The 27,876-nt window shown below is 45.4% G+C and overlaps 1 protein-coding gene across 3 annotated transcripts in view; it reads right to left on the bottom strand.

Moving 5' to 3' along the window:
* LHFPL3 (LHFPL tetraspan subfamily member 3) overlaps positions 1–27,876 on the bottom strand; it is a 518,831-nt gene that overhangs the window by 21,883 nt on the left and 469,072 nt on the right. Inside the window, exon 3 of one of the 3 annotated variants that reach the window (XM_010984812.3) lies at positions 13,791–13,838. The exons of 1 other annotated variant lie outside the window; for it this stretch is intronic. In XM_010984812.3, coding sequence (XP_010983114.1) covers positions 13,822–13,838 — 17 coding nt within the window. In that variant the 3' untranslated portion in view covers positions 13,791–13,821. The remainder of the gene's footprint in view (positions 1–13,790; positions 13,839–27,876) is intronic. One more of the 3 variants, XM_010984813.3, reaches the window with a different exon arrangement.

Raw genomic sequence — 27,876 nt, 5'->3', positions numbered from 1 at the left:
TACAGGATTTTGAGATGAAGAGAGGAAAGTCAAACGGAGGTCAAGGGAAACGACGGAAACTATGATCTGGAGTCACTAACACAAAGCCATTTCTATTCTTAATTTCTTTTCAGGGCAGGTCAGGGGCTCCAATTAGAAAAATTCACTGAGCTAAATATGAAGGGCAATTAACAGAGCACTATTCAGCTCTGTGTAATTGGGCTTTACAGTCCACATCTGCAATAGGCAAGGCTGTTTATAGACCCTCACTTTCTCAGCTGCACAACATCTTCCCACGCATGCCGTGCTGGCGCTCAGCTGTCCAAGCAGCTGGGCTCTTCTCTCAGTTCTGTCTCGGGCAGCGGGTGTGTGTGTGTGTGTGTGTGAGTGTGCGCTTACCTCTGACTCTCCTGGGATGAGTGTTACCTGTCTGGCTCCACCTACTTCCAGACTGTTGTGAGGGCCAGTGGGAGGTATGGATAAAGCACCTTGAAAAGCTGGCCCCAGGGTGTGGCAGGTACAGATCAGTGTCCAGCTTAGAGCTTTGCAGGGATGAAGGGATGCTGGATTTGGTACCTAGTCAGAGACCTGGGACCTGGACAAGACCAGCAGCTCATAAACAAGCAGGTAGACCTGGCCTTTTCCAAATCACAGAGGCCAGAGCACCAAGCCTTCTGCTGCCTGGAGGGGTGAGGCACTGGGGTCCTGTGCTTGCGGTTGGAGAAACCGGGGGTCCAGTGCTGCTCTACCAGTGTGTGACCCTGGGCCACTGCTTATCACCTCCCAACCTCACTTTCTCATCTGAAAAATAAAATGGAGATGATACCACTGATCTGAAAGGTAAGTAATGAAGATCAGAGGTAATGTTTTAATCTGCCTGGCGCCTGGAGGTGGCAATATGCAGTAGCTCCTCCGTAGGTTCCTTTCAAGTCCACCCCTGAAGTTCCTTTTCATCTCATTTCGCCTGCATTAAAATTCAGGGGCTAGGGGATTCTAACTAGCCAGGGTCTGTAACTCCCAGCAAAAGGTGAGGGGCTGAGTCTTCTAGCTGGTAGACTGTATGTCTCGCATTTTGGGGAAGTTGTATTTGAGGCTTAAACTTGGAGGAAGTGAAATGTGGAGATTATTTTCTATCTCTGAGTCAGTGTGTCTCCTTTATTCCTTGATAGCTGAAAACAAAGATGGTGGAAGAGGGGCACTGCAGTGTCACTTGCTCAAGTGAGCTCTAACCTGCTGCCTGTCAGGACCATGTCTCCACGCATGAGAAGTCACAAAGCTGCCATAACAGTTGTCAGACCAGCCCCCCTGCTGCTCTGTCCCCCAAAGCCCATGAAGTCTCTCAGTCAGCAGTTTTGGACCCTAGCACTTTTAGACTTTGATGGGGAGAATCACCTCCAGATATCTGTGCCAATCAAAAGCCTTCTTGGCAAGAAGATATGCAGATGGCCAGTAGGCACATGAAAATATGCTCAATGTCAGAGAAACGCAAATCCAAACTACAACAGGTATCACCTCACACCTGTCAGAATGGCCGTCATTAAAAAGTCCACAAGTGCAACTGCATGTAAATCAATGAAGTTAGAGTACTCCCTCATACCATACACACACACACACACACAAACTTAAAATGGCTTAAAAGACTTAAATATACTTATAGACTTAAATAGACAAGACACTATAAACCTCCTGGAAGAAAACATAGGCAAAACATTGTCTGACATAAATCTTAGCAATGTTTTCCTAGGGCAGTCTGCCCAGGCAATAGAAATAAAAGCAAAAATAAACAAATGGGAGCTAATTAAACTTATAAGCTTTTGCACAGCAAAGGAAACCATAAGCAAAACATAACAACAACCTACGGAAAGGGAGAAAATATTTGCAAATAATGGAACTGACAAAGGTTTAATTTCCAGAATTATACAAATTAATACAAAAAAAACCCAATCCAAAAATGGGCAGAAGACCTAAACAAGCAATTCTCCAGCGAAGACATACAAATGGCCAAGAGGTGTGTGAAAAAATGCTCAAAAATGCTAATTATCAGAGAAATGCAAATCAAAACCACAGTGAGGTATCACCTCACACCAGTCAGAATGGCCATCATTCAAAAGTCCACAAATGATAAATGCTGGAGAGGCTGTGGAGAAAAGGGAACCCTCCTACACTGTTAATGGGAATGTAATTTGGTGCAGCTGTTATAGAAAACAGTACAGCGATTCCTCAAAATACTAAAAATAGACTTACTATGTGATCCAACAATCCCACTCCTGGGCATATATCCAGAGGGAACTCTAATTTGAAAAGATACATGCACCCCAGTGTTCATAACAGCACTATATACAATAGCCAAGACATGGAAGCAACCTAAATGTCCATCGACAGATGACTGAATAAAGAAGCTGTGGTATATTTATAAAATGGAATACTACTCAGTGACAAAAAGGAATGAAATAATGCCATGGATGGAACTAGAGATTATCACACTAAGTGAAGTAAGCCAGAAAGAGAAAGAAAAATACCATATGATATCACTCATATGTGAAATCTAAAAAAAAAAAAAGAAAGAAAGAAAGACAAAAGAGGACATTAATGAACTCATCTACAAAAAAACCCCCCACAAAACTAGAAAGACTCACAGACATAGTAAACAATGTTATGCTTACTGGGGGAAAGGGGGTGGGGAGGGATAAATTTGGGTGTTTGAGATCTGCAAATGTTAACTGCTATATATAAAAATAGATAAAAACAAATTTCTTCTGTATAGCATAGGGAACTGTGCTATTCAATATCTTGTAATAACCTTTAATGAAAAAGAATATGAGAATGAATATATGTATATATATGCATGACTACGATGCATATATGTAGGATGAAGGAAAGATGCCAATGAAGAGAAAGAGCTTCCCTGTGGGAAAAAGAAAGTAAACTTTGGATGGGTGAAAGGGGAGAGGATTAAGAACTCAGAGGCTAAAATGTGGAAGCAACTCAAGTTGTTCACTGCTGGACAAATGGATAAGCATCATGTGGTGTATACATACAACGGAATATTATTCAGCTTTAAAAAATGAGGAAATTCTGACAATGCTATAACATGGATGAACCCTGAAGACATTATTATGCTAATTGAAATAAGCCAGTGACAAAAAGATAAATGGTTTATGACTTCATTTATATGAGATACTTAGAATAGTCAAAGTCAGAGAGGCAGAGAGTAGAATGGTGGTTCCCAGGGGCTGGGGGAGAGGGGATGGGAGTTATGAAAAAAAATAACTTAAGAGGAAGAATAGTCTCTGGGACAGAAAAAGGACAGAGACAGTGAAGAGGGAATAAGACAGAGTGAAAATAAAGAACAGATTTGAGGTGGACCAGAAGGAATTGGGAGCTGTTATTAGGTAACTGTTATTAGACATCATCTCAGCAGAAGGGCTGGGGGTGCCCACTGAGGGTGAAGGTGTGCTGTGGGCTTGAACAAAGAGGAGGAGGTTTGGAGCCATTTCTGGAAGGGAGGCACGCAGGACCAGCAAGGAATGGACAAGGACGTGCCCAGTGTCAATGAGTGCTCAGCGGAGGCCAGTCGTAGGAAGGTGCAGTAGACGTGCCACCACGTTTGGGGTCTGGCTATGCTCAGCTAGACTCAGGGTCCTCAAGGTGGGGGACTCTTTTGGGGGCGTTACAAAGTCTGAGCAGGGCAGGGCAAGACACCCTCTCTTTCTATAGTCATGTTTAGAAGGGCGTCTCTGCATGTAGTTTTGCTTTCGGGGACGACGTTGCGAGGGGGCAGGGAAGCCTGTGAGCTGTAGTTTGCTGTAAGATCTGAGCTGCCCCAGGTCCCACATCCTGTAACGGAGCCCCAGGGCTGTTGTGCTCCTAGTAAGCCCCCACGGGAACACCTATGATGTACAAGGGTCAGGAAAATACCTACAGATGGATTGCTTTGGGGTAAAAGATATCTGCAATCCTAGCTTTTAGGTCAAGTCTAAAGGGTCTTCAAGATATTTTTACACAGTTTTCATACTGACAGTGAGATATGCTGGTTTGTATTCAGTCTTCATTGCAGGAAGTAGCCTGGCACACAGCTAGAATTTACCAACTTATTTTAACTAGACTTTAACTGCCACAGAGCGGCTACGCCAGTAATGACTGCAAACCACATGCCCCACTTCTCTCCTGCAGAACCTTCAGCTGGAGACCTCCCTGCTGTTCTCGTGCATAGCTCTGCTCTTTATTATCAGGGATGACACTGAGGGGGCCAGGTTCAGGAGCCCAGTAAATTTTACCGGCATTCGGGAAGGAAGAAAAGGGGGGACTTTAACACACTGAAAGGTGTTAAAAATGGTAATTCTCCAGACTGCATGACAAAGAGCCTTCAGTTTCAAATTTACTGCCCCCAGCAGTAGTTTTCCTTGAGTAAGAACAGCCAAGCTGGCCATTATTCTGACATGACACTGATGCAAGCGAGTTGGAAACTACTTCCCTGGGGAGAATTTTAGAAAGCCAGGCCACGCAGCTGGACAGGCTCAGTGTTGCTCAAGGAAGTTGGGGGCTGTGAGTTTTAATTCTAGACTTTCTATATGACTGCATGTCTTAGGAACTGGGAGCTTCCTGGCACACACCGATTCATTTTGTACCCCCAGAGCCTGGCATCCATGTGTGCTTCATGGATTTGATACACAGTGAATCACCATTGGAACAGAAATTGGGTGGCACATGGTAGAACAAAATATTGACATTTCATAGCATCACCTCCTGGTTTCTGCCTCACTGGGGAAAGGAAAACTACCATGACAGTTGGAATAGTGGTGAATAAGAGCCTGTGTTCTGGCCGGAGACTGCTGGGAGTGAACCCCTGCACTGCTGACTAGCCAAACAGCCCCACTGAGCTACAGTGTCCTCATCTGGAAAATGGGACATCGTACTTGTACCTACTTCATAGATGGCTGTGAGGATGAAATGAAATAATACGGGCCAAGCCCTGGCATATAGCAGAATCACAATGATGCAAGGGAATTGGAAGTCTCTTGGCTGTCAATATGATTACTGTTCTCTAATCCTCCTAAAGATTCACTTCTCATCTGTCTCTGTTGCCTGAGGTTTTCCTAAATACACCAAACATGCAGGGTGTCCCTGCTCAGAGAGAAGCCGTGAGGATCAGTTAACTCACAGAACCCAGTGCAGTGCACAAGTCCTCCCACATCCTCAGGACATGCTTATGAGCAAATGAATGTTGAAAGAAATGTGCTCTCAACCTCTGGGAATTAAAAAACATACACATTAGTCTTACTAAGCAAGGGATTTAAATATTCTCATATGTGCAATACAATAGAACCATCAGATCCTTAGGTTTTGAAAATACAACAACTCACTGAAATTAATGAAAGTGTCTGGAGGTCAGCGGTTCTCAAATTTTACTACCTAAGAGTCTCCTGATAAGTAAAAAATTCCCAAAGAATCAGAATCGGTAGATCTGGGCAGGACGCAGTCATCACCATTTTAAACCAATCTCCCAGGTGGTTCTGATGCAACACTTCAGGGCAGCGTAAAAGCCTTCACTGAGAAACTCTAGAGGTAAAACTTAAAAATGTGAAGGGTACCCATCTAGAAGCAAGAACGTCCTTGTTCTTTTATTTTTAAGTTTCCTTCTTCTTTCTCCAGTGGGTGAAAGAGTGACAGGCTTGAAATTACCTTCAGTCAAGGACTGGGCTGGGAAAGCCTGGGCCAGGCAAGTTCTGGTGTTGTACAAGTGCAGACACGCTTAAAGGGTTTGCCACAAAGATTCAGAGTTACCTGGACATCCTAATGCCCGAAAAGCATCCAAAAGAATACTTCTGGATTGTGAAGCTAGAAGCCCATCTGTTTCTCAGTCTGACATTTTGGGAGGACCATATTTTCTCCATCAGGACTAAAGAAAGAAATAGTCTGCATTGCCATTGTAAATAATTCAAAATCTGAGAGGGCTTAATGTGAACCACAAGAATATGACCTGCAGTCACACGCAAGTCCAAGAAGAATGTGTCTAGATCAGCATTAAAAATATATTACTAAGAGATATATGCTAGACCCATCAGTCTCCAGGGGAGAATTTTCTGTATATCTGCATGACTTCTCAGGAAATGAAACCTCCCAGGGTCTGGATGCCACCTTTAACCTCCAGCTTGAGGTCACCAGTCTGTCCCAGCACGACATGCTGCTACAGGGTGTCACTCCCCCTTTCCCACTAATCTGTTGTAAATGTTGCTGTGAAAGGGTCTTAAGATTCAGCTATTAATCAGAACTAATTTAACAGGCTGTTGATGCCAGGAATGAAATTTTTTCAATTTGCAAAGCAGGGATAAGCAGATCAAGGAGAATGGTACGATTTCACAGGAAATACATTAAGCTTCCCACGCCTGCCTAAAGCGCTTACTGAGGCTCACCAGGGCGCAGCAAGGTGTGTTTGGGTGGATACATTACCAGCCCACAGAGAGTAATTATCAGGAACTTACAAACCATAGCAGGTGGAAGTTTCGACAAAATTTTCCTGACCTGGAAGGAAGGGTCACGATGCTATAATCTCTTTTAAAAATCTCATTGAAGTTTTAGCTCCACAAATTTTACACAAATGGTGCCACAGAAATGGTATTTTCTGCACTTAAATCTGCTTTATTTCCTCTTTTCATACTAAAGCTATGAGAAGTTACAAACTTATTAATTATCATTTGAGGCGCCAGACTTCAGACAGGAGGCTGATAAATGACTAAAATCATTTGCGATATACTGGAAATGTAGACAATCTGTGCTGAGTGAGAAGCTATGTTCTTGAAGAGATTTTCCAACAAATAACTGAACTGACCTCACCCGAGAACTCTCACTGCCTGTGCGGATTCCAGGTCACCTAGCAGTGTGTGGGTGCTCTTCTAAATGCAAGAATCTCTTTACTTTTTCACTCTTAGATTTCTTCTTTTTTTTCCCCCTGTAGATGAATGGATACTAAGATTGAAATTACCTTCAGTCATAGATTGGGAACTTTCCCCTGCACAGGGTTAGCATCTCCTCTGTAACATTGTGTAAGATTTAATGTGATCATCTCCAAGTCAGGAGGGACTGTGAGCTGCGTCATTTGCAGGCTCAATGTTAGATGAAAATTGTTCAAAAAGCAGGAAAAAGTGCCACAAAAGGTATTAAAATACAAAGCTTTTTCCCTTTTCCCTGTGTTCTCTCTCTCTCACCTTGTCACAGTGTTTGTTTGTTTTCACTCTTTTTTCCCTTTTCTTATTGTGGTAATAGACACATAAAATTTGCCATTGAACCTTTTTTTTTTTTTAAAATGTTTACACATTACATCTCCAGCATACAGTTCAGTGGTACCAAATACATTCCATTGTTGTGCAGCCACCACCAGTCATGACATTTTTTATTTGCTATTTAATGTCATTCTAAGTAAATAAAAATTAAACATTTAAATGGCTAGCATGAATTTTAACATCGTGCAAAGCCAGTTTTAAATGCAAATGTCAGAGCATTTAACTCATTTGTGCAATCATCGAAATCACACAGATGTATTTTGTCCCTGGAGGATGACTTGAGCTGGCCAGAGAAAACAATCACAGATTCAGGAAGGTTGGGAAGGAAGAGCAGGCCTCCCAGGCACACAGCGGCTCAAGGGAGCTGGCTGGGACTGGGTATCTGGCCCGGGGATACTTCAGAGCCTCAAGGTGCTGAGGAGTCCTGCCCCATGTGCCCTCTCAGGCCTGATGATGGCTGCTGATACCCCATCCCACCAGCTGATGGACCCACACATTGTTGTTTCCTGGCTTGGGGCAGGCCCTGGGGGATCTCCCCTTCCCACCAGAGGAACCCCCAGCTGGCTCAGGTGGGGGACACCCCCAAGGTATTGCAACCTTTGTGCTAGGTAAACGGATCCGGGTGGGCAATAGGTCCTTCCCTCTTTGAGTTGTGGTCCCTACCCTATGTCCACTACATACACTGCAGCACTGCCAGTCCTGGGCGGGATGGCCACTGCTGTGCCCTGCCCCCAAGGTGCTGCAGGATAGATGCATCCAACCGCGAATCTCCCCACCTGCACCTGGGCGCTTCCTGAGGTAGAGGGTGGCAGTGGTCACGGGGCAGGCACAAGGAGGGGAGACCAGGCAGGTCCCAGGTTCCGGGGAGCAGAAGAGTGGGCTGAGAACCCACCCCTAGGGAGCTGGGGATACAGGGTGGGGAGAGGGAGGAGGAGGGAGTAGGGAGGAGGAGGCAGTGGGAAGCAGGGCTCCCTGAACAGTCTCCAAGCTTTCCCGCCCAGTGCATGCTCCAGTGTGCCACTGCCCCATCAGACTTCACCTACAAAACAGTTTCAGGACTGGGCTGCAGACCATTAAACCACAAGCGCAGGGTCCTTCTGAGAGTGGGACCCTGTGGGACTACACCGGTCATGCGCTCGTGGTGCCCTGGGTGCAGAAGCAAAGAACAAGGAAGCGGGAGGAACAGCAGCACCGCCCATCAGCCAGGCCGGCCCCGCCCACTCCCAACTCCAGAACAAGGTCCTGCCCGACCCAGGACCGTCTCTGTGAAGAGTGCCTTTACTCTCTGGACAAAAGCCTTTCCTTCTCTTTACTATTGCCCTGCTTTTCGCATAGCCCTCTTTTCTTCCTCCTCCTCCCTTTCCTGCCAACTCTGGATTTTAAGCCTGGTGCTTTGACCCGACCACCGGTGCTGGGGGCAATGTGGACAGCACTGCTTCCCGACACAGTTCTAAATTCAACATGCTTGTGGCTTCTTTTTAGAGTTTCCTTTGCTGCTTTTCCCCTCCTTGCTGCCCTTCTGCCTCAGTCTGTCTGAGCGACGGGAGATGGGAGATTTTTAAATTATGCTTCACAGTGAGTTAAGGTGACATTCTCTGCCTGGCCAGGTGCGGTGTGGCTTCAGCAGTCCATGCTGGTGAGGCTCTTTCAGCTCCAGGGGTGGGGCTGAGGGTGCTGCTTTCTAGGATTGTGGGACGCCCAAGAAGAAAGGAGACAGGGGGAAAAGCTGGAGAAAGCCACAGAAGCAGAGAAAATGTAAGGAAGGGACGTGGGAAGGTGTGTAAGGGGAAGAGATGGAAGGAGGGTGGCAATGAAGGGAGGGAGGGAGGGAAGAGAGGGAGAAGGAAGGAAGGGAGCCAGCTCTTTGCCAGCTCTACCCACGGGATTCCAGAGACTAGAGGCTTGATCTGGTAAAGCTGCTGCCCCCTAGTGGATAATACTATGCACACAGGCGCCGAGACAAGACTGAGGATCCCAGGGGGGAGGAGGAGCGTCAGCACCACGTCTCTTGCTCTCTGAAAATGTGACTCTGCTTATGAGTCTTCCCAGAGCACAGCCCGATGGATTATCGCCGTGTGACGGGGCGGGGGCTCCGGAGGGAACTGGGGTGTTGGTTAAATGGGACAGAAGAAGAGCGATGGCAAATCCCCCCTGGAGCTCCCAGCAGGACCAGAGCTGTGTTGGGAAGAGCTGGGACTTCTCATTCCCAAGAATCTCTACACAAATGAACTGTTTTTCCAGGGTGATCAAAGTTGGGGCTGTGTGAGTCAGGTGTACTCACAACCTCAAGTCTTGAAAGCCTTTTCTTCCTAGCAGTCTTACAATAAACCACTGTCTGAGGTCTTGTGGAGAAAGCACCACAAAGTCTCGAATTGTTCGAGAAGGGAGAAGGGCACCTTGCCACCTGGCGGACTCACAGCCTAGAGATGACACATTGCTCCCTGGAAGAGCCCAGTGTACCCCCCAGAGATCCAGACTCACAAGAAGCCGCAGGCCCTCCTGTTCTTTCTGTCCCCTCAGTGATTAGTATCTCTTTCCAGGGGAAGATTTCACATTTGAATTATGATACAGACCCCACTGAGATCTTCCTCACAGCAGTAGCAAAACCTCATTTGCTGAGGGAACAATATGACCCCTGCCAAAGTCCTGGAGTATCTGATACGTTTACTGAGGTCTCTTCCGTGACCAGTAAGATATGAGAACAACATTTATCTCTCATTCAAGAGAGGAAGCTAAACCGTGCTAGTGAAGATGACCCTGCTCTTCTTAGAACAGACTTCCTGAAAACAGCGGTCCGTGGCTCACCCGCATCAGAATTACATGGAATGATGGTTTAAGAACTAGATTTCTGCAACCCCACTGCAGAACTACTGAATCTCTGTGGGTGAGGGGTCAGCATGCACATTTCAGTGAGCAGAGTTTGTCATCACATATTCAGTAAATCAGCGCTTGGAGCAGAGGTGGTCAAACTTGAGCAAGCCTCACAGTCACCCAGAAGCCGGTAAAACAGCCTGCAAAGTTTCTAACAAGTTCCTGAGTGATACTGATGCTAGTTTGGGGACCACATGTGGAGAACCACTGGGTTAGAACAATTATAACAATTTAGTCTCGTGTCAGTCAGGTGTAGCCTACTTACTGTTCTCAGGAAGCCCAGAGGATCAGAATGTGGCGGGCAGTGGTGGGGGGGATGCTGTCCTGTCCCTCTGGGAGGTGAATGTCTGGGGATGCAGGGCAAGGCCCTCTAGCCCCCACGCCAGGCCAGTCAACACAGGGCCCCAGGGGGCAAATGTGGGCTGGTCCATGTGTCTGTCAGATAACCAGACCAGGCCTCTGGAGGCTGGCTCTTCAGACTCTCGGGAGCTCAGTTTGGTTTTAGGTAACAGTGGGATCATACGTCTGTCCAGTGGCAAGACATGAAGGATACAGTCGATCCCAGAACTAGGCTGGAATAATGAGAAGCACCCAAGAAGGCAGTCTTCATCACCATGGCTAACAGCTAGCTGCACATGTTCCCATGGCAACAGGCCACAAGGCCTCCAGGCTGACACCTCAGGGGTCTCAGGTCTCTGATGCTCCCTTTCCTCCATCTAGAAGGTGTGTAAGGCTGAGACCTCCACAGACCACGGAGCACGTGCTGGGTGGGCTGTGGTTCCCCGCCACCCACAGTGTCTGTCTCCTCCCCTCCTGACTCAGGCTCCTGTAGTTACCAGTATGGCCACTAGAGGTCTCAGCAGGACAATGATTACCCCGGGAAGGGGCCAGGAAGGACCTGGAAGGATGAAGCCTGAAAAGTGCTTTCCTCCACCCTCCTGGGCTCTCCAGCAAAGTGAAAAGTAAGGTGGGGGGCTCATGACGGCTGCCTGCCTGTCTAGTATCCTCAATGTGACAAAGGGTCTTGCACGGCTGCCCAGGGATGTCATTTTCCCCTTCATTCAGCGCTATGGTCATCATGTGAGAAGGAAGGGTAACACTAGGGCAATGATGCTTGCAAGGGGGCCTGCAGGAACCTTACCATGATTTCCAACAGCTGCTCCCTCCCAGTGACATGGCTGACTGGCATTTTTCAGTCCTATGTGAGGTGCCATGCAAATGCAGCTCTAAGAGTCCTCTAGTACAACCCTTCCAGCCAGATTTGCTCCCCGCAAAAAGCCACTACTCCACCAAAATGCTGGAGCTGAACTTCTGTGCCAGTAATATTTTCTGAGGTCACAGCTCTCTGTAGTGCTGCATTTTGTCCAGCAGCATTAGAACCTAAGAAGTGCACAGGAAGTTATTCACCTCTGTGATTTCCCCCATCCTGTCCTGCTCTTCCCACCCAACTTTGAATCAGCATCAGATCCAGGGAAGGCAGCTGCAGACCAGATGGGCTGTCTTGGAAAAAGTTGCATGTTAAGCCAAACTTGATCTGTGGAAACTGAAATGGGCCAAATGTTAAATCAGTGATGATTCTTGGCTTTATAAGAAAGATTCATCATAAAAATGCCATGGATTTACCACAGAAAAAGAAAGCTCTGTTAAAATGACATTGCATATTTGGTTAATCTCGGTATTTCTATAATTTTATGTGAACAAGGAGTGGACCTCAAAACTCTGCTGGAAGCTGGCAAGTGTGGGTCTCTATTGTTGCCTTAACTGGCTTTCAAATTATTCTCAGACTGCCTCAGAGACTCCCCTGGCCCTGTTAGCTTAGTAAGCAATACACTGAAAGGAGACAATGTGACTTCGTTCACCTACTGAGTCTCTGTAAGTTCCATAGCTCTAATCAGTGGTGTCATGGAAGGGAGAGCAGTGGAGACTAGCACTTCAGCAACTCCAGAATGCAGACATCAGCGTAGCTGGGCAGCCACGGCTGTGTCGTAGGTCTGTGGAGAGGAGGGCAGGCTACTCGCCTCTCACCTGCACCTTCTCCCTCCTGCCCTTGTCCTTCCTCAGTTAAGAACAGAGGCTCACAGGGCTCTTGCTCCCATAGGCTGTCCCTATTTACACAGCCGGACTATAACTTTTTCCACAATCGTACTGTGAGAAATGAATACTGCTTGGGGGAAGCTGCAGGACAACAGCCCCAGGTTAGCAGCCAATTTAGCATCGTGTGGTTTCTGAAATCAGCTGTTGTCAAAGTGATTTTACAGACAAGGAGTCCAAGGTCCAGAGGGGTAGATTCCCAAGGTCACCCAGATATTTAACAGCAGAGGCAGGACTTGGTCCTTTCTTGGGGTGCTGGCTCCCTCACTTTCGTTCACTTCCTGGCTGTGTACGGGGTTCTCTCCCAGGGAGGAATGAGGTAGGACAACATACTGAGAAGATGCTTTGATGGAGAGAGGAGAAATGAGCTTGAATCCAGGCTCTGCCCCATTTGGCCAAGTGATTTTCCCTCTGGAGGCCTTAGTCACTGTCTATGAATGAAGGGGTTTGGGGTGAATCTCCCATCTCGAAGGACCCTTTAGCTCCAGAATTCTGGGTGTGTCTAAGCAACAGGTTGGGGTCTCAATACTGCAGCAGACTAAGTGCTCAGTCACGTCTCACGAGAGCCCCTGAAATTTTAAATTCTTGTCATCACTGAAAACTAACTTGTCAAGTTTCTTCCTAACGAATTCCCTTTCAACACGCACTTGAAACTTCAGGGAGATTGAGAACAAGAGAAAGTTCCAACCCTAAAATCACATGGGCAGGAGGGCAAGACTGTACAGAAACTCAGGATACTCTGTCGGGCACAAATTCCTTCTCCCCAGTTTATTTATTCTGGAAATCTAGTTTATCACATGCAAAATTCAAAGTGGAAATATAGCTTATATAGATTCAAGGAACACGAAAAGGAACTGTGTGTGTGTACAATGAAGAGCCAATATAACTCACATTTGGCTTAAAAACTATTAACCTTTCTCCTTCAGAATCACAGGTTTGTGCAGTATATGGATGTGTGTGCATCATACACCCAAATACAGAGAAAATAATAAACAAATGAGAAGATGACCACTTTGTTCCAGGGCTCATTTTAGCCCTGTTACCTGCTATTTATTTTCACATAGCACCTACTCCCGCAAAGACTCTCAGAACAATAATCTGGTTGGACTGGAGGCCCCAGAAGAACCCTGCAGAGCAAAGATTCACTATGGGTGACCATGGCCAGCACTAGGGGCCAATATACATTTCCACTCTGCAGAGGAGAATGTTGCAGTGAGAGCATGGACACATGCCCAGAATCCTAAAAGCTGACAAGATGAGGGTTTGTTGTCAGAGAGCAATAACCCAACGCAGCTCCCAGGGGTCCCCAGCTCCTGCCTGGAAGGTGCCAGGCTGACAGCTGCATGTGAGCTGGCTCTTACCCACGTGCTGGGGATTGTGGGAGAGAGAAACATACAAACAACATCAGGAACAAAGACATAAGATCTATGGCTTAAAACTGACGGTTCATGCGGCCCCAGTGCCAAGCGGCGAAAGCGGGAGTCAGAACAGCGGAAAAAACATGCGGGAATGGTAGGCAGAAGCGCACAAAACACAGCCGGACCCATGAGGAGCCATGCTCACACTTACATGGTGTGGTCTCACACTACCTTAGTTTGCTTTAAGCATTTCCATCATCTGAGAGTTTGGGAGGGAAAAACAGAATGGTTAAAGGTAAAATAAATCAAGAGCTCGCACTTTATTTTTAAAGGTTAAAAATAACAATGTTATTCCTGGCCATCCCATTCCTAGCCTGCAGAGAGAGACAGGTGACAATTCATAGAGGTGAGAAACGCAGTTCTGACAGCCAGACTGTGGTTTCATATCTTGGTTCTGCCACTTGCAGCTGTGTGACCCTGGGCAGGTGTCTTATCTTTCTGTGCCTCAGTTTCCTCATCTATAAAATGGGTCTAATAGTAGCACTTACCTCAGAAGACTGTGTGTAGTGAGGAGGCAGTGAAGTAATACATGCGAAATACTTGGAGCAGTCCCATTCAATACTAAGCATTACCTAACTATTAGCTATCATTGCTGTTATTTTGACCTTTGCCTTCCTCAGGTAATACCATCCAGATGAGATGTTCACAGAAAACCAAGGACTCGGTGAGAATTTTAGATGCCCCATAAGAAAAACAATAGAAGAAATCAACCCATTCAGGAGAAAAAAGGCAGAGTTAGAATGCACGGGTTGAGCAATGGCTCGTGTGTTGCTATAATTCTCCGAGGCCATCATTTCAAATTCCAAAGCAATTCAGAGTAGGTTTTTAAGAAAGAAAAATAAGATCAATGGCACACACACACAGACTGATTAGAATCTGAGGTCTGGTTCATGTGGGACAACTCAAGGCAGTGGACACATCATTAGATTCTCCCCTTTGGGTTGATGGCACCTTACATGTTCTAATTCGCCTGCACCCAGTGCCTCACATAGCGAGCGAATTGCTAAAAGGTGCCAGTGGAAGGACGGGGGTGGGGTGGGGTGGGCTGTGAGCACAAGTCACGCAGGACGACAGACTTCTCTCCTCAGTTCTTTCCCAGAACCATTCTGTCAGCTTTGACCTCACCTGGCAGGATCCTGTGGAAAGAATGGGACCTTACCCTAAAAGGAACCTGTAAGTAAAGTGCTGCAAGGAGGACCTGGGCCAAGTCTGCCTTTGCTGATCACACTCTGTGCCCCTGGATGGCTGGGACCAGTGCCCTGCAAGTTCTTCACTGCCACCTCCATCTCCCAGTGGTGTGTCTGCACACAGAGACAGAGCTTATTTAATACACGTGGCATTCCACGAACCCCAGACGGACAGGCTGCCCTTGCCTTCCGACCCAGGGATGCCCGATTCCTTCCCCTGGAACGCCTCCATCTCCTGCTTCCCACTCCACTCTCCTTAACTTCTCTCATCCGGCTGTTACCTGCTGGTGTCACTTCTTACTCATCACTGATCTCAGAAGGTTTCCAGAGTGGATGCTGCGGGCCTCTCCCCGTCACTCCGAGTTTCCTTACGCCCTTACTCACTTCCTCAAAGGTGGGGAGGATAGGGGTGGCCTTTGCTGGGATGTGAGCATTGGGATGAAGGGATCTGATTCTTTATAGGTGGAAAGTTGGGTGCTAAATGCATCAATTCCAATGAAAAAGTAAAAGCAACACTGGAAGTTTTCAGCCGCTGGAACACAGGAGGGAAGGACAAAGAACACGCCAGGGTCTGTTTAGTGGCTGAACTTAACCAACCTGTGCCAGAAAGGGCGAGTCACGGGCCGCCTGGGCAGGGAGCACGCCCACCCCTGGAGCACAGACCCTGTAGTGGTTCTCAGCTTCCACAGAGGTGCATTCTCCCAGCAAGCAGGGTGTGTGTGTATGTGTGTGTGTGTGTGTCCAACCACAGATTGCTGAGCTCTGAAAAGGCCTTTGCTCTGAGCAGTTTTAACCTGGACAATATTTTTTGTGTACATGTCACCCCAGCTACTAGTTGGGCCAGGGGTTCCTACAGGCTGGGTTCTCGGGCAGCCAGCCTCTCACTCTGTCAAGCACAGCCGCCCCCAACTCCCCCCACCACCACCGGATTAGGGCTGCTGGTGTTCTGATCGAAGCCTCTTTTGTCCAGCAGGGAGGCTGCCTTTTTAAAGACACACACTCTGCTCTTTCCCAATCACAGGTACTGTTTCAAAGACACAGATGACAGTGCCTTGGTTCTGGAAGAGAGAGACACCTTGATCTGTTCAGCACCTCTTCTCAGGGATGCTATTTACATCATCAGAATGTGGTTCTGGCAAAACTACAAATGGGAGAAACAGGCAGAGGAGACTTCGAGAATCAAAGGGATTTCCAAACGGAAAAACCAGGTCTAATGAATTGCAGCAACCGAGACATTTAAACAGGATTATTAAGCAAGTAGCCAAATTATAACTAATATGGGAACTTCAAGATGGTTTCAAAGGGAACCATTTCAAATAAGTCATTCTCTTGCTTTGGAGGGCTTTCATTCCATGCCATCCAGAAGATTGTCATTTTAACAGAAGAGACAGAGGCTGTCCCATTTTTCTTGTTGATGGGACAAGCAATGCCACATCTCCTGGAGGGTCACTGACCCCACCAGGCCACAGGACTCCACCTTGTTCAACAGCAATGGTGGCTAGGTTCTGCTCTGAGTCCCAGGGCCCAGTCCTCTCCCGAGGCAGGACAGGCGTTTCCAGGCATGAGCTGTCAGGCTGTGTTTCAGTGGGGTGCCTGTGCCAGAGAAAGGTCAGAAGAATGGGTTCTATCGCCAGATGAGAGGCTGATGTCTGAGTAAAATTTCGGGTACTCTGATGCTCTCTCTTGACTACACAGGTCTCAAGCAAACCTCCTTTGGATCCCTCTGACCCCTAGGAATTCTCCCACAGACCACAGGTGTGAAATTCCCATCGTGGCTGAGGCAATGGGACGGACTTTATATACACGTTTCCATGGAAGGGGGAGGGGGAGGGGACCCCACAGAGACAAGGAGCAGCATTACCCCTCCCAAAAGGCAGTGGTGGCGGCAGTTCCACGCACACGCACGGCCAGCGTGCTTTTCTCTCTGCTACAGACACGGACAGGCCTGTACCATCGCTGCTTGTATGGACACCTCTGACTGTTCAGGGGGCTCACTGCATGCGTGTCACTCTCAGAGGGGAAGATCAACCAGTAGTCCGAGAGTCCACTCATTAAGAAATTTTATCTATAATACTCAAAACATAAAAAACAGACGTAGCTTTTCTGTTTCCACTTGATTTACTCACACTTGAGCGAACAGCTGCCTCATGAACATACTGCAGACTTTATAGAAAACACCCCAAATGCCCCTCTGAGTACTTGTGTTTGATCTGGGTGATTTGTACTAAGCCCTGGGAGACTGGGTTCTGTAGTTTAATTTCCCGCTTCCCAGGGGGTAGCCGGATAATAGACGGAAAGCTGAGTATTGACTGATTCTTTTCCCCTTCAAATGCATCCCCCTCCTGGGCCTCTGAGGCACGTGGTGGAGGGGGACAGTGAAAGGAACACAAATGCAAGAGAGTCCTAGTGAAAACGATTTTCAATTGAGAGGCTTTTCGGAGAAGACACGCAAGATGTCACTGCAATTTATTATCGGAACCGAAGAAATCTAGGCTGGATGTGACCTTGGGAATTAACTATCCAGTCCACTGCTTCACTTGACAGATGAGGAAACGGGGGCTCAGAAAGGACAAGTGAGAGCCTGCTGCAGAGTCAGGGTTAGAGGCAGACCTCCGACCCCACCACACTGGTTTCCACTTGCAGTGGAAGAGCACAGTTTCCCAAGTGAGGACACCCATTAGGGAATATAATAGGAGGCGTATGCCAGGCCTGCCCTCTGAGTTTAGAAAGGTTTAATTTCTTCATAAGCAAGCTAAGAGCAAAGTTAGAAAACGGCTCCCCCACTCCCCACCGCCCCAAGATAAAAATCAAATGGTGTGTGTGTGGTCTGCCTCTCAGTCACTGATCCTTAAAACTGAATAAACTATGGACCCCTTTACAGGAAAATAATCCTCTAAGATCTATCATAAATTTTCTGAACCAGCATCTGAGAAACATTTACTTAAGAAAGATGAAATCTTCTTTGAACATGATTTTCAACTGAGAAGTCTCAGTGAAAAAAGACAAGTTTTATCTTTATAACTGGCAAAATGAAAGCACAAAACCTAAATACCCTTGTTAAATCCAAAGACCCCCACCATGTCCCCACAAGCATATGTCCCTGAAACCTGATTTGAGAAACATTGTCCTAGCTAAGAATTCATCTCCGGTTTCTTCCCTGGGCCTCTGAATGAACTTCCCCAGCTTATATCCCTTCTACCTTCATTCCTTTGGCAGCCACTTCTTTTGTACAGAATGAATACTTTAGTTCACATTTTTGCACCAGAGCCTGTGTGTCCTGTATTCCTGTTGCCTCATCACCCTTTCTGAATCTGGGGTCACTTCGTGATTTTTCTGATATTTCTTTTAGATGAATACTCAGCATAATCCTGCTTTTATGGAATGGTATTTTTTTTTTTTAATAAAAATGCTAGTTTTTTTTAAAACAAAAAGAGATTCAGGTTCCCACCTAGGCAGCATCAGCCACCATCTGGATTTCAGGAATGAAGTCCCATCAGTTAAAACGCACATTAAACACCTCAGCTGGCCTTGTCTGGTAGCTAAGTTCCTTGTTTTACAGTCTCAACAATTTAGCATTGCCATCTTGTCCTCCCTCTGGGGTGACAGGTGGCTAAAAACACATTTAGATTTTCCTCTGAGGGGGAATTTCTCTTTCCTTGACAGTCTCTCTCTGCTCCGCGTCTCAGACACAGACAACTAGGAATTTGCCAGGGAGCTCCCCTTGGGAGTGTCTCTTTCTTGCCTACCTGCATTCATCTATCCTGGGTCAGAATTTTCTTTTTCATTAAGAATTCATTCTCCAGTGAAAATGTAAGCCTGGTAGAATTCTTCCAGGCTCCTTATAGCCATGTTGTTGTCTTTGTTTTGGATTTTATGGAAAGTGATTAAAGAAAATGGAATGGGTCCTAGTTCTATATTATTTTGACTAAAAAGAAAAATGAAAGAATGTTTCTTTATACCTTACTTGTACACTCCAGTACAGCAACCTCTAGACACATGTGGCTCTTTAAATGTAAATTAATTAAAATGAAATACAATTAGAAACTTAGTTTCTCAGTTACATTTCAAGTGCTCAGAAGCTGCGTGTGTCTGGGGCACTGTATGGGACAGAGCAGATATAAAACATTCCATCACTGTCCTGTGGGATGGTGCTGTTCTGTAACATTTATCATGCTCTAAGAAAATCTGAATGTAAGCCATGTACTGTGCACTAGACACTGAATTCCAAAAAAGATGCAATGAAACATAAATATGGAAGATATTTTCAGTCAAAACCCATCTGTAAAGTACTGAGGATAATTATGTAATATATTTTATAAACAATACAGGTGGGAATCTGGCTGTCTTTACGTACAAGTCAGCCATACAAAGCCTCATCACGTAATTCAGATTCTAAGAAGATCAGCCACTATTTAAATGAAGAGATAGAACTAACTTCCTCTAAAGGGAGGTGCGCGTGTGGGGTTGGGGATGGAGGAACTGTCTGGGGAAACGTAGCATAAACACCTGGGAACCTGTGTCATCTTAGACATTTCCTCCCCTACCCAGACAGGATTAGGATTTGTCAGAGAGGGGAAGTACTGCAGGTGGAACTTGTGTAGTTTGAAAAAGCTCCTCAAGTGGTTCTCAAGTGTCTTCTCACTCCATCTCTCTAGCTGGGAACCATAGCTCCAAAAAATGGCTAAACTGGCTGGGGAGATGTGCCTAATCACAGAATATCAGGATAATTTATCTAAGTTATATATATCAGTCCTTATACAGGTTGTATTAGTCAGAGTCCTCTAGAGAAGCAGACCCAATAGGAGACAGATAGACAGACAGGTTAGAGACTGATGGTAAGAAATGGCTCATGCCAAGCAGTCCCATGATCTGTCATCCGCAAAACTGAGAACTGGAAACCCAGTGGCGTAATTCAGTCCGAGTTTAAATACCTGAGAACCAGGGAAGCAGAGGCTGTTAAGTCCCAGGCTAAATCTGAAGGCACTCCTGAAAGGCAGGAGGAGATGGCTGTTCCGCCTGAAGCAAGAGAACAAATTCACCTTTCCTCCAACTTTCTTTTCCATTCAGACCCTCAACAGACTGGATGATGCCCTCTCGCATTGGTGAGGGTGGTCTTTTTTACTCAATCTGTTCTATTCTGGAAATACCTTAACGACACATCCAGAAATGATGTCTTACCAGCTATCTGGGCATCTCTGAGCCAGGTAAAGTTGACTCATAAAATTAATGATCACATAGGTTAAGTTCTGGTTAGAGAGGAGAGTCTCATGGGTAAGTCTGCACAAAAGTCTAAGTAGAGTGAGTAAAGCCCTTCTGGTTAGCAAGGTTACATTGCTTCTCCAAAACAGTGTGAGTAAATATTGAAGGCTGATCATTGAATGTTTATTCATTCAACAATCACTTATTGAACATATAATAATATCTATCAAACACCATGATATATATTGTGAATATGTTAAAGTAAGTAAGGCATGGAGTTGGCAGCTGAATTCCTGTATGGGCTTTGGAGTCAGCCTGGTTTCAAATCTGGTACGCTCGAGCTGCGTCCTCAGGCAAATTGCTAAACTTCTACAAGGTTCAGTTTCCTGCATTAAATTGGGGATAATGCTAGCACTTACTTCATGGGGCTGTTACGAGGACTGAATAATAATAAGGCACATGGTAAACATTCAGTAAAACTTAGTGACTACAGTATCATTAAGGAGCATACAGTTTAGTCAGGAAGATGAACTGACTCAAGCTGTACTCCTTCTCACTGCAGAGGTGGCTGGTTCAACTGATAATGAAATGGTGCTAAAGAAGTCCAAGGTAAAGGTTCAATCCCTGTGTGGGCCAATCAGCTGCAGGGTAGACCAGATGCCCCTGCCTTTAGCCCCACCGTCTCACAGGAGTGGGCCTCTAGGAAATCAGGATGATGGCACATGGACAATCAAGTGTGGGAGGTGAGAATGATCCAAGGTGGAGTTGGTCCAAGTTCCTTCCTTCAGAGATGAGCAGACTAAGGTTCAAAGTCAAAGTACTTCGCCAAACTTTAAAAATAACCCCTTGGTGTCTGAGCTGAGGTTAGAACCTGGGGTCCCTGATTCCCTGCCCAGTGTTCGTTGTATATGAATTGATAGTTTCCTAATGGAAGAGAAATCTTCATCACCACAAAATGTTAGGAAAGATGCTTACGTTACTATCACTGGGCTACGGGGTTATTTCCAAACACAGTGCATTAGCTCCAGAACCCAGACCCCACACTGGGCGCAAGTTTCATTTGTCCTCAGAAGTAAATCAACATTCTATGAGACACAGCTCCTAGAAGGGACTCAGTGCAGACTCACGACCTATAACAGCCCAGTGTTCTCAGGATCTAGTTTGCGGTACATCCCCAAAGCCAACCAGGCTCATCACTGTTCAGCAGGCGGTAAACCTTCAAACTTTTTTGTAATGTTAGACCGACCTGGACTGCACAGAGAACTACTGAAAAACAGGGTGCAGGAAGGTAGGACCCCAACTTCATGTTCACTGCAGCCCTGGTACTACCTTTCTTGGTCCTTATTTCTCAGGGCAGATGTCTCCCTGCTTCAATCACTGCTTTCATCTTGTCACCTCCTGAAAGCACAAATGACGAAAGGACCGTGGACTCTGCAGTATGTGATGGCCTCTAGGTCTGCTGAGCACTCTTCCTGTGTGGCTCTATGGGATAGCTTCTTCCAAAGACAATAAACACCTCAGCATAGAGGGCCAGCCGTTCATGGTGACAGTTGAGAAAGGTATAAGACAGCTAGGAAGCACACTAAAAAATGTAAGATTACATTGCTCCCAGTTCACAGCCATCCAATGGCTCCCATCACAGCTGGGATGAAATCTGAACTCCTTTGCGTGGCTTACAAAGCCTTTGGATCTGGCCCTTGCCTACCTTCCAGCTTCATTTCATACCCCTCTCCCCTCCCTCAGTACTGTCCAAACTGGCTTTCTTTCCGCTCCTCCTTCCTCCCACTGCCTGGAATTCTTTCTCACAACTGTTGTTGGATCATTGCCTCCCGATTCTGGCTTACAGGCCCTGCCTGAACATTAGGCCTGGGATAGCTACTCGGTCATAGTCTCTAATATCACCTGGGTTAAACTCTCTGCACAGCACTTGACAGTATCTGCTACTTCCTTGTCTTTTACATCATGTATCGCCTGTGTCTCCCCAGCAGAAAACAAACTCCAGGAGAAGTGGGATTTTGTCTAGCAAATTTATCTCTCTCTTCTAGAACTTTACTTAGCACACAGTAGGTGCTCGATACATATTTTCTGACTGAAAGGAATGGATGAACAAGTGATGACCGTGTGAGGACCACAGCTCATCTAAACTCACTTCCTTGCTGGTGCTGTCTGTGCCTACAGTGAATCTCCCAGGCTCTGGGTATTGGTGGACTAGATGCAAAGTGTGGAGAACCCTGGAGAGCAAATCCAAAAACCGCTCTTATCAGCAAAACATACAGCAAATGTTGTTGACTGAACAGTAATCAATGAATGCTTACTCTGTGTCTAATACTAGGGTCTTGATGGGGATTCACTCATTTAATCTCAATCAATTCATCAGATAGGCACTATTCTCATTTCCATTAGTGAGGATCAGTAAACTGAGGTCCTTAAAGTTAAACGTAACACCCACAGCCCACAAGGATAGTAATGGAACGGCCAAGATTGACCCCTGGGGCATCTGACTCCAGAGGCCATACTGCTAACTGTTGTAGAAAATTTACAATGGAACCCACACAAGAGAATGCAAGGAAGGAATGAATGGCAAAAAAAAAAAAAAAAAAAAGAAAAGAAGAAAGAAAAAAGGCAGAGAATAGAAATTTATATTTGTTTAATGAATATAAATCTGGCTGACAACTGTCTCCTACTCCATCAAAATAAAAGGCATCCCTATCTCTCCAAGGCTACCACGGCCTTCAGCCGTGGGAGAACGTCCACTGAAATGAACAGGTGTCTCAGCACTAGGGGGATCTAGCAAAGGGATTCCCTGGGCACGTTCCATCCGAACCATCATGAAACTGAAGCTGCTTTCTCTGCCTCCGGGACCTAAGCAGGTCACACTGAGTGGACTACGCACATGTGTGCTGGTTAGCCAGCCAATGGAACGTTGGAGCCCGTCCGCTGGCTTTTGGCCTTAAGTCTTCCTTCTGTCCACCTCCCCTTTGTGCAACTGTTTGTCTCTGCTGGACAGTGACAACTGCCACACCGTCTCTGTTGTCTGGACTTGCCATCTTATCCCTCTTGTCCATCCAGATTCCTCTGAGGTCTACTAGGTCTAAACAGGTCCTTTTAGGAAGCAAATGATGCTACAGAATATTTAAGGTCAAGAGGCAAAAGCACTGGTGATGTCTAAGGGTGTCTAGGAGATACAGGAGAGCAACAGGTGAGGATTCAGAAGGAGCTTGAGGTTCAGCCTCGATGGAATCCAGAGACAAGAAAGTCCTCCTGAGGATTTAGTTATTCTAACCATCAGGAGTGACCTTTGCATCAAGTAGAAATACTGAACAGAAAGATCCTAAGACAAGGTGGTGAGGCATGACAGCAGAGAAAGAGCTTTCTGAGGTGGATAAAAAGTGTTCAAAGTGAGAAATAACAGAGAAAAAGAAATTCTTTTGGACTCAATTTGCTAGGTTAAATATGCTTTACAGGACTATTACTCTGTGACACATTTGGACATAGTGAACATTGGTTATGAAGGAAATTCTCTCCTCAGATGTATGCACTCAAGCCTTATGAATTAAAGTCACTAAACGTGCAGCTGGGAGCAAAATCTGGTCTTTCATACTTACTTAACTCATTTTTTTTAACATTCCGTGGAGAATGGAGTACTATGATTATTAGGATGGGCAATGCGACCAACTTCAGATTTTCCACCATAAAGGGTCAATGGCAGTTATCTGGGGCAGCTAAACTCCCAAATATGCAAGTCTGTCTTCTGTGCCAAGCTCTTTAACTGGAGCAAAAATAAAAAAGGATAATGCTGATTTCTGTGAGTTTCATGCCATTTCAAAGTTTCCTCACTATTCTAGCTTTGCTTTCACCAATACATACTAAAATGGCAAAATACAGGAACAAAGGAGAGGCAAAGGGACAGGAAAAATTTACACAGTGCACACGTCACTACTGAAAGGCTAATTGCAGAGAGGGATTGAGACTGTCTGCTGTATGACAGGCATTTCCTTATGCCATCTTAGGCCATTTCCATGACATCTTTGAAGGCAGGAATTATTAACCCTCCTTTTACAGATGAGGACAGTAAGTCCAGAAGGCTTTAGTCTCTCACCCAAAGTCACCTGACTAGTAAGCGGTAGCGCAGGTTTGCTGGGGATTCAAATTCAGGGCTAGCTGCTCTGCAGACGATACACTACTGAGCACACTGTGTGTGTTGTACAGCATTCTGGAGCATCTTTTCCTGATATATTAAGGTATTCTATGAAACTTTACATCTTAAACTTCACAATTATTTTTGTGATGCAGGAAAATTCCTGCTGCGTCTATTTTTTCAAATGAGGAAACTGTGCTGCAGGGAGGCTCTCAGAATCTAGAAATGAGACCGGGGTGTCTGGTAAGGTCTGGTGTGAGCAGGGTCCACGTGGGGACTGGGAGAGCGCAAGGGGCGGGGTGGGGGGAGGGCAGGGGGCTGCAGGTCACTCTCCCACGTGGCAGTGCATGCCTCTTGACTTCCTCTTTGATATAGGGCAGGACGTCGTTACGCATAGGCTGACCTACACCTTCAGGTTCTAAATGTTGTTCCCTGTGTGGTGCTTTAAATTTTTTGGCTTTTTCTTCAAAAGAAACAAACTCAGTTTTTCTTAAGGAAAAAATGCTCTCAAGTATGGGAAAGTTTTGAGAGCACAGCTACCTTCTAAAGCTCTCTGTCCATAGTTGGAACCGCCTGAATTGAATTTTCCAGCAGTCAGGGGAACGAAACACTGCACAGACTGCACTTTCATCAGCACTCTCTCTGGTAAATTTTAGCATTACCCTTATGCCTGGATAATATATTTTTTTTGTTAAGAATAAAAGTGCAGCTTGATGCTGTACTACTTTAAGATAACTTAGCTTGGATAAGAGTAAAATTTTTAATCTGTTAAAGATGAAAATGGTCACTTGGTAAAAGGGTCAATGTCTAGCTATACATATACAGTGAATTATAGGAGACAAATTATCAAAAGAATAACCTTTTATTTTTTCTAGTCCCTCTCCAAGGTAGAGTCACCATGTCTTGTCCAATCAGGTCGCTTTTGAGAGTGAAAATGGAAGTTATTAATAAATTATGTCAGGTCAGCAAGGTATAAAACTACTCAGGAAAACAAGGATGGATACCCATCCTAGCCAAAAGGAAACCAAGTTTCCTTTTTCTAAAATTTCCACGAGAAACTCAGCAGTCCATGACTTAAAAGGCACTTGTGATCTCTATCCCTCCTTGCTGCAGGAGTAGGTCCTTTTATTTATTTTTTTCCTACTCTCTTTCTTTGTAATTCCCCATTTCTGCTTGCCTTTGATGGTGAGGGGGCAAGCCAGGCTGCGGACCCTTGGTCAGTGAGAGCAGGACCCCCTGGGAGGCTCTCGATGGGGGTGCTCTGTCTGCCTGGGGAGTGAGGGCTGGTTCTAAACCCCGAGGCCAGGAGTCTGGGCCAAGCTGCCGCCTGGGCCTCACAGGGATGGGCTTTGGGAGTCAGGGTGTTTTTTCCTGCCTGAAATACAAACGTGATGGTTGGAGCTGTAGCTGTACCTTATGATCACAAGGTAATCTATGATCTCAAAGACAGAAGCTGAAGATAATACAGCAAAATAAAGAAGGAAACTGGAATATTCTTGAGGTTATGGAGCCCCTGTGCCAGCCTGACTGCCATTAGACTTCATATCATATGAAAGAAAATCAACCTCTCTGTGTTTAAGGCACTCTTATTTGGATTTTCTGTTACATGCAGCTGACTCAATCCTGAAATATACATTATTTCATTTAATCCTCACACTTTTGGATTATAGGTCTTAGTATTTCTATTTTATAGATATGGAAGTGCAACCAAGAGGTTATTGTGTCCAAGGACACATAACTAGTAAGTGGTAGAGGTAAGATGTGATCCTGGATCAGTCTGACTCCAAGGTCTTCATATTTCCATGCTGCCTCTCTCTCTCTCCACCCCCCACTTCTTTTTTTAACGGAGCAGCCAATATGTGATAGTAAATTCTGCACCAACCCACACCATGCACCAGCACTACTGTCGAAATATGCTTCAGTCCATCAGGCTCACCATTGCTGTGCTTGACCCATGCCAACCTGAGTGGGGAAGGGAAGTGACCATTTGTATCCCTCTGATCTCAGTCCCAGTTCCTTCTCTCATCCTCCTGCCTTAATATGTTCTATCTCATGTATACGTGCCTGATTGAAATGGACGATCAAAGCTAAGTCCTGTTCTGCCTTGAGTTACTGGACCTATGACTTCCAGTGTCCACTCTGTGTGTGTCTAGACACCAGCTGAATTGCACAACCGTGAATATTTCCAAGAAGGCAAGTTACAAGCTAGGCTCTGTGATTTCCAAGCTCCTAAATCTTGTTTGAATAGTTTATTAGCCATATCTCTTTTTCTTTTTCTTTTGGTTCAGCTTAGTGGCCCTATCAGCAAATGTGGAGGTTGATTTACAGTTTGTACTTTGTGCACTTTCGGAAGCGGAGCGAAAAATTGAAAGGCTTATGTCAAGCCCATTCATTCACAGACACATTCAAAACCAAATTAATTTTAAAGCACTTATGGGCTGTTTAATGTTTCTGAGTTTTGCTTTACAAATCTATAGTGATCTTTATGGCATAATATATATTTCAAGCTAAAGCTATTGTAGATTTGGAAATACAGTTTTTTAAATACATAAAACATTCTGGGATGAAATACTTCAGAGGATGAGAATTAAGCTCAGAATGGAGAAACCTAAAACTGCTCAATAAATACAATCACCTGGAGACAATAAATCAAATGGGCTCAGAGTCAGAGAATGCTGTAGCTGGAAGGGCCCAAGAGATCATCCAGTCTGGCCCTCTCATCTTAGAGAAGGGAAAACTAAGGCCCAGAGCAATTCAGTGCCTGTCGTAGTCACAAAGCTGGTGAGGACAAGACCAGTTCTTGAACCTGGGCCTTCCAAACCACATTCAGGTGAAAGATACTTACAATATTAAAATTTTTGGAAATAGAAATGTTTTGGAATGAACTCATCTTCTTCTGAAATTATTTATAAATCTGGGGAGCTGTCAGTAACATTCTCCACATACTGTGCTGCAGGACCTACAGGTGTACCTTCATGTGTCACTTTTTCTGTTCATCACATACTGCTATGGACAACAATCCTACTGTTCAACACGTCTACACTCATCTCCTCACAGACTATAAAGTTCTGCAGGCTTGGGAAATAGACATTTCTCCAAAGATGACTTACAGATGGCCAACAGGCACATGAAAAGATGCTCAACATCAGTAATTGTTAGAAAAATGCAAATCAAAACTACAATGAGGTATCACTTCACACTCGTCAGAATGGCCATCATTAAAAAGTCTACAAATAAATAAATGCTGGAGAGGGTGTGGAGAAAAAAGAACCCTCCCACACTGCTGGTGGGAATGTAAATTGGTGCAGCCACTATGGAGAATAGCATTGAGGTTCCTTAAAATATAAAGATAGAGTTATGATATGATCCAGCAATCTCACTCCTGGGCACATATCTGGAGACAACTCTAGTTTGAAAAGACATATGCACCACAATGTTCACAGCAGCACTATTTACAATAGCGAAGACATTGAAACAACCTAAATGTCCATTGACAGATGATTGGGTAAAGAAGTTGTGGTATATATATATGTGTGTGTGTGTGTGTGTGTGTGTGTGTGTGTGTGTGTGTGTGTGTGTGTGTGTGTGTGTGTGTACATACATACATACACTACTCAGCCTTAAAAAGTCCACTGACAGATGAAAGGATAAAGAAGATGGGGCATATATATACAGTGGAATATTATTTAGCCACAAAAATGAAATAATGTCAT

Source organism: Camelus dromedarius, chromosome 7, assembly GCF_036321535.1.
Source record: "Camelus dromedarius isolate mCamDro1 chromosome 7, mCamDro1.pat, whole genome shotgun sequence".
Lineage (NCBI taxonomy): Eukaryota > Metazoa > Chordata > Mammalia > Artiodactyla > Camelidae > Camelus > Camelus dromedarius.
This window is presented reverse-complemented; position numbering and strand designations above follow the sequence as displayed.